We start from the raw sequence: 7,594 nt of genomic DNA on the forward strand, positions 1-7,594 counted from the left end.
GTAGAGACAGGGTTTCACCATGTTGACCAGGATGGTCTCGATCTCTTGACCTCGTGATCCACCCGCCTCGGCCTCCCAAAGTGCTGGGATTACAGGCTTGAGCCACCGTGCCCGGCAATATTATTTATTTTCATACACTGTTTTGAACTAAAACACTTGGCCTTTTTAAAATTATCTCTTGGACTGTTTTACCATAAGCATTGTCCAATTTAATGGGTTTCCCATAATTTACTTAACCATTTTTATTTAGTGTTGGATTTTTAGATTGCTTTCATTTTTTCAGTTATACTACTACATAAGGAATTATTTATGTTTATTTTCATGGAATAATTTCCTAGAAATGTAATTACTGAATAGGAACAATCATTTTTTTGAGTTGGAGTCTTGCTGTCGCCTGTGCTGGAGTGCAGCAGTGCAATCTCTCACTGCAACCTTAGCCTTCTGGGTTCAAGCGATTCTCCTCAGGTTTTCGAGTAGCTTAGATTACAAGCCACCATGCCCAGCTAATTTCTGTATTTTTAGTAGAGACGTGGTCTCATCTCACCATGTTGGCCAGGCTGGTCTCACACTCCTGGCCTCAAATGATCCACCTGCCTTGGCCTCACAAAGTGCTGGATTTACCGGCATTAGCCACCGTGCCCTACCTCCAAGTTGCTTTCAAGAGGTAACCAAGGTTTGTAAGCTGAATGTGCTCTGAGGGGTAGAAGCAGAAAAAGTTAACTGTGGAAAAGGCATGTTTCCACTTAGCTAAAGGATAAGCCAAGTGTAGGGGTGACTTGGGTTTAGCAGTAAAGGGCACCAGCTAATGCAACACCGTTAGCTTTGGGAACGGGACAACCTGGATTCGAAGCCCATTTTTGCCACCCTGTGACCTTCAGGTGGTAGGTGGCCGTCTCTGAGCCTTAGTTTTCTGAAATTCAGGTAGGTTTTGCTCAGCCTTTATATTTTCCACCATCTTTAGACCAAGCACTCTCTGGCGCTTCCAAATTGAAAACTGCAGCTGCGGAACTGACGTAATGGGCTGAATCAGCCTCAGCCGCGAAACGCCGACTAATCACTCGCAGGCACTTCCGGCGGCCTGGACAAAAGGTTTGAAGTCCCTGGGGCCGCACTTCCGGATAATTAAGCCTGCGCTGTAGCTGCCGCTTCAAGCTAGCCGCAGCCGGGTGACTTGGGTGCCGCAACTGCGCATGCTTCCCGCGGGCGCGGGGCGGGGCGGAACACTGGAGGGGGCGGTCCAGGACCCTGACTCTTCTCGCGGTTACTGGGCCGGCGCGAGCGCGCGAGGCTCGGGGGCGGCACGGGGTGGGGTTTAGCTTGGGGTGGACGTTGCGGGTCTTACCTGGGCGTCGCTGTGCTCGCGGCGCTGAGGTTGTCTCGGGTGAGGAGGTCGCTCCGGAAGTGGCTCTGGCGGTGGCCCTTCGGCGTAGTAAGGAGCCTGCGACGTAGTTTTGTTGTTTAGGGGGCGCGCCACCACACCACTCCCTCCACTTTCCTTGGTGCAGCCATGGCGAAAGGCAGAGTCGCCGAACGATCGCAGACAGGCGCTCACCACACAATCCCCGTGGGGGACGGGGCAGCGGGGATGCGGGGTCCTGCGGCGCCTGTCAGCAGAGACCACCAGAAGGGTGAGTGGACCCAGGGACCAGAGCTGGGACTGGCTCGAGACATCTGTGTGCCCGGAGGGGCTCCAGAGGGGCGAAGAACCCCAGCTGGTCTCGGAGAGTTGCTAGGAAAGAGGGGGCCTACTGGCGTCGGGGAGAGAGCAGCGACCGTGGGGGAGTTGGGCTTGTGCGCTCGCTCAGCAAAAGGCTGGACACCTAGTAGGTGCGTTGTAAATGCTGTTTGAGTTGAATTCATTTAAAAGAAGGGATGACACTGGCTTGTTGACGCTCAGGTAGATTGTAAGGTAGATAATAACGACGCTAGGTAGAGCTGGAAGGAGCTACACTGTAGCATTCGTTGCGTTTTTACAGATGAATAAACTGAAGCCCAGGGTGGATATATGACTTCTAAAGTCATAAAGCCAGGTCCATGAAGTAGCTAGCAGTTAGGAGCAAGGACTTAATACCTCCAGGGGGCAAGTACACCTGGGTTTGAGTCCCTGCTCTACCGTTTACTTTTGACCTTGGACTCGGTAACTTTCAAAAGCTCAGCATCTGAACTGTGAAATGGGGATAATAATAATATCTACTTAACAGGTGGTGCATGGGTTAAACGAAATCACATAAAAGATTTAGGGTAATGTTTGAATATGAAGGGGGGGCTAAATAAATATTAGCAGTTACTTAGTTACAGCTAAGGTCAGTCATTCGAAAGTTTTTCCCCATTGCATTATCTTGACATTTCTCACGGCTTTAGTTTTCATTTTTGCTTTCTCTTTATTCCTACTGCTTTTATGATTGCAGAATCTCACGGTTTTCAATATGTTTTAAGGAAAAAACTGTACCTAGAAACGAAATACTTTAATTCTGTGTTGGTATGAAATTGTTCTTTAAATGATTTTAAAGCTCAGAAACTTGAATTGATTCTAACGAGTTTCTCTATAAGTCACATAGGTGTGTTCCACCACCAGTGATGGCTAAGGTGAAGAACTTTTAAGAATGTGTAGCAGAAAATGTTAATGTATTTTAAAATAATTTAAAATGTCACTGCTTTGCACGGTGGCTCATGCCTGTAATCCCAGCACTTTGTGAGGTTGAGGTGGGTGGATCATGAGGTCAGGAGTTCCAGACCAGTCTGACCAACATAATGAAAACCCGTCTCAACTAAAAATACAAAAAATTAGCCAGGTGTGGTGGTGTGTGCCTGTAATCCCGGTTACTCAGGAGGCTGAGGCAGGAGAATCGGGTGAACCCAGGAGGCGGAGGTTGCAGTGAGCCAAGATTACACCATTGCACTCCAGCCTGGGTGACAGTGCGACTGTCTCAAAAAAAAAAAAAAAGTTACCAACAGTATAATTGGGCTCTGTCAGCTTTATGTATCTGGGTATTTTTCCAGCTTATAGACAGTGGAACCAGGTAACTTTTTTTTTTAATTTTTTTTTTCTTCAGTGAAAGATCCAGAGGAAGGAACCAGGTAACTTAATATAACTTCAAAAACTGAGAAATGAATCGTTGTTAATGTATAAATCTACTCTCAATAAAAGAAAAATTGTTTTGAAGACTCTACTACTGAAGATGACAATAATCCAAGGTCTGGGTTTCCTTAAAGTGTCTTCCAGATAGGGGATCCCTAAAGATTGATAATCTTGTTTGAGATAGCAGCCAGTTGTATTGTTCATGATTTTTACCAAAAGCTATTCAAAAAATAAAACCTTGAAACTTCCTAAGTGCTTTTTTTTAATCTTATTTTATCATTACAACAACATTCAACACAATTATTCTTATGATGCTGTCACATGACATCTCTAGATCACAAATCTATAGAAAGACAGGGAAGAGATGTGAAGACATGCCTTCATGGTGAAGTAAGGCTTGTTTTTTGTCGCTTGAGACAGGGGTCTCACTGTGTCACCCATGCTGGAGTGTAGTGGCGTGATCATAGCTTGCTGCAGCCTCAGCCACCTGGGCTCGTGTTCTCTTCCCACCTCAGTACCCCAAGTAGCTGGGACTACAGGTGTGTGCCACCATGCCCAGCTAATTATTTCTTTTTTTAGAGAAGGGGCCAGGGTGTCTCAAAGTCCTGGACTCAAATGTCTTCCTGCCTTGGCCTTCTCAAATGCTGTAATTACAGGCATGAGCCGTTGTGCTTTGCCAGAGAAGTAAGGTTTGGATAAGTAGAGACAAGGGAAGAATATTCCAGGCTAAGAGAAACAGACCAGTAGGCTTGAAAGTTAGTGTGAAACTTTTATGTGTTTAGGTAAGGATAACTTGTCAGGAGCAGAGGGTTTCTGTTGGATGGTAGTAGGAGATGAGGTTGGCCTATTTAGAAGAGTGTCAGAATGTTCCTGTAAGTTCCGTGATGCTTGGGAATGAATTTGTATTTTATTAAGTGACACGTATATAAATTTGACAAATAAGTAGTTGTCATCATTTGTGTGTTTGAAATATTTTACACGCTATCTGCAATGTTTGGTACATTTAGTGGATTCTGGCCTCTTGTCTCAGAGCTAAGCCTAGTAGACTGTGGACCACTTTGAAGACTTGGGTAACGCAGAAGTAACATGGAAAGTCTAATTTTTTTGCATGATGGAGATGAGAGAGCAGACAGGCGGAACTAGTCAAGAAGCTCGTAACCTAATTGATTTGAAAGTGACTGGACCAGAGTATATAAACTTTTTTTGTGGTGTTTGTCCAACCCATCTATTACTAGCAGGTTCTCTATTTTAATTTAAGAGAACTAGGACTATTTTTTGTCCAGTGTAGTATAAGTCATGACCTTTGTGAGAGGTATGAAATCAAAAATAAACTTTTTTTTAAAAAAAATAATATATAGAGACGGGGTTTCCCCATGTTGGCCAGGATGGTCTTGTTTTCTTGACCTCGTGATCCGCCCGCCTCAGCTTCCCAAAGTGCTGGGATTACAGGTGTGAGCAACCACACCTGGCCAAAAATAAATGTTTTTAAAAAATGGAATAGAGAAAATAGTGCTTTGGGATTAAATGCTTTTATTTTTACATCTTTATTTGTTTGTTTTTTTTGAGATAAAGTCTCACACTGTCTCCCAGGCTGTAGTGCAGTGGTGCAATTTCGGCTCACTGCAGTCTCCGCCTCCTGGGTTCAAGCAATTCTCCTGCCTCGGCCTCCTGAGTAGCTGGGACTACAGGCGTGTGCAACCATGCCCTGCTAATTTTTTTGTATTTTTAGTAGAGATGGGGTTTAACCACGTTGGCCAGGATGGCCTTGATCTCCTGGCCTTGTGATCTGCCCGCCTCAGCCTCCCAAAGTGCTGGTGTGAGCCACTGTGCCTGGCCTTTTTCTTGAATTATATAGATTTTGTGTATACTGGATCATGATATAGAATACATTACTTACTGTGGAACACAGTCAGAAAAGATTGAAAAACACTGTCTCAAAAAGTTGGTTTTATTGCTTCTAGGAGATAATGTTGTTCTAACTTGGTTAATCCACATCCCTGGTCTAGATCCTGCCTTGCTAGTTTGGTTCAACAAATATTCCTCAAATGTCTACTATGAGCAAAGTATTGGCTTAGAGAAAGAAGGAAGCTCTGATTACTGTAGATGAAATCTAAGACTAGATTTAGCAGCTGAATATCAACCAAAGCATTAGTATGATTTCTATCACAGACCAAAAACATTGTGATACATAATATTTGTATCAGAATTTTTCTGGTCTGTGATAGAAAACCCACTGGAACCGTTGCTGAAAGGGAGTTTATTGGTCCATGTAAATAAATCAAATGATGAAGTAGGATTTAGTGGCATCAGGGTGGAGTCAGCTGCACTAAGTATCTTCAAGATCAGATTTTTCATATCCTGATTTGCTTATTTGATGTCAACTTAACCTGATTCCCCGTAAAGCTTCAGGTAAGCTAAATGCTTCTGTGTTAATTTTGAGAATCTTTGTCCTAGCATTACGGGTGAAATTTCTTCTTGCTATTCACTGATTAGGTTGCCTCAGATCAGATGCTTTTTCCTGAACTTATCATTATTGTCAGTAGGTCAGAGTAACTTGATTGGCTCAGCCTGATTCATGTTCTATACCCAGAAGAAAGAGCTTCTGGGAGCTAAATCAGTTTTCCCAATGACATGGATTTCTATGATGGCTCACTCAGTAATTTTTCTGTATTTGTGCTTAACCATCATGATGTAGGAATGAGGAAAGTGCATTTGTAGTACTGATTTTTGGGTTAGATGGCTGCAAGGAAAGAATAAGGATTTTGAACAAAGGTGCTAGTTCAGATGATACTTCTCGGAGTCCAGGCTGGCATGGAAGGAAGAGAATGAAGAGTCCAACAGAAAGGAGAAAATGGAAGATGAAGGCAAGGTAGGAGAAGCGGCAGCACCCCCAATCTTGTTAGAAAAAGGTAAGGGGCCGGGCGCGGTGGTTCACGCCTGTAATCCCAGCACTTTGGGAGGCCGAGGCGGGTGGATCACGAGGTCAAGAGATCGAGACCATCCTGGTCAACATGGTGAAACCCCGTCTCTACTAAAAATACAGAAAATCAGCTGGGGGCATGGTGGCGCGTGCCTGTAATCCCAGCTATTTAGGAGGCTGAGGCAGGAGAATTGCCTGAACCCAGGAGGTGGAAGTTGCAGTGAGCCGAGACCGCGCCATTGCACTCCAGCCTGGGTAACGAGTGTAACTCCGTCTCAAAAAAAAAAAAAAGAAAAAAGAAAAAGGTAAGGAATGGAATATTCTATTTACTAGCAAGTTCTCCATCTTAATGATTTATTGATTTAAAATGTCCAAAGTGGAGCAGTTCTAGGTGATTGACAATTTAGTTTATAGCCCTGGAAGTGGATGGCTAAAATTAAATAGAAATGAAAGTCTAAGAATTTTGAGACTGGGCAGATCATCCAAATAAATGATAAAATCTTTTAGGATTATGGACAAGTTTACTATAAGCTTGTCCTCAGTCTTCTGTAAATGGTAGGATCTACCTGAAAGTGAATAGATGATAGTGAGTAAAGTTATGTTGGTTGGATGGTAGCAGAGTTGCAAGATGTAAGATTTAGAGAGAATGCAAGATTGGGAGTGCCTGCTGCTGCTTCCGCTACCTATAAATCTGCCTTCTCTGTGTGATTTTTTTGTTTTGTTTTTTTGTATTTGAAACGGAGTTTTGTTATGTCGCCCAGGCTAGAGTGCAGTGGAGTGCACTGCAACCTCCATCTCCCAGGTTCAAGTGATTCTCATGCCTCAGCTCCCGAGTAGCTGAGGATTACAGGCGCACACCACCATGCCCAGCTAATCTCGTGATCCTCCTGCCTTGGCCTCCCAGTGTGCAGGGATTACAGGCATGAGCCACTGAGCTCTGCAGACTTTTTTGAGATCTCCTGGGCTCAGGCAATTCTTCTTCCTCAGCCTCCTGAGTAGCTGGATTACAGGCATTCGCCACCATGTCCGGCTGATTTTGTATTTTTAGTAGAGATGGGGTTTATCCATATTGGTCAGGCTGGTTGTGAACTCCTGACCTCAGGTGATCTGCCCACCTTGGCCTCCCAAAGTGCTGGGATTACAGGGGTAAGCCACTGAGCCCTGCACTGGCTAGACTTTTTAATCTATGTTTAGAACTCTAAACTCCGGGTTTGTTAGAATTATACCCAAGAAAGATTGTTGAATTATAATTGCCAGCATTCTCTGTTTACCAGTTTGTGTGAAAGGAGAACCTCAAAATGGAATGTCACTAGGCTTTATTGCATCCTTATAAGCTGTTTTATTGTGTTACTGTTGAATGCAGTGCTGGAGAAAATTTGCCTAATTTTAGAGAGTGAGGAAAATATCAAGTTAAACCTATATGTTAATTTTGTTCAACTGTCTGTATATTTCATCATTCAACTATAATAAGACACGTAGCAATTACAGATATGTCCACTCAAGGAAAACTCAGGGTAATTAATGTTCTTTTTTTTTTTTTTTTTTTTTTTTTTTTTTTGGGTTTTTTTTTTTTGAGACGGAGTTTCGCTCTTGTT

The 7,594-nt window shown here is 43.6% G+C and overlaps 1 protein-coding gene and 1 pseudogene across 2 annotated transcripts in view; one reads left to right on the forward strand and one right to left on the reverse strand.

Annotated features, from left to right (window-relative positions):
- Positions 1-1,509, reverse strand: part of LOC108283811 — a 9,413-nt pseudogene extending 7,904 nt beyond the window's left edge.
- TMEM41B (transmembrane protein 41B) overlaps positions 1,028-7,594 on the forward strand; it is a 29,599-nt gene continuing 23,032 nt past the window's right edge. The window contains exons 1-2 of one of the 2 annotated variants that reach the window (XM_037728422.1): positions 1,028-1,089; positions 1,506-1,628. In XM_037728422.1, the coding sequence (XP_037584350.1) occupies positions 1,508-1,628 (121 nt within the window). In that variant the 5' untranslated portion in view covers positions 1,028-1,089; positions 1,506-1,507. Of the gene's footprint in view, positions 1,176-1,505; positions 1,629-7,594 lie in introns of both variants that reach the window. The other variant, XM_017500306.2, reaches the window with a different exon arrangement.

The sequence above is a fragment of the Cebus imitator genome, unplaced genomic scaffold (genome assembly GCF_001604975.1).
Source record: "Cebus imitator isolate Cc_AM_T3 unplaced genomic scaffold, Cebus_imitator-1.0 Scaffold265, whole genome shotgun sequence".
NCBI lineage: Eukaryota > Metazoa > Chordata > Mammalia > Primates > Cebidae > Cebus > Cebus imitator.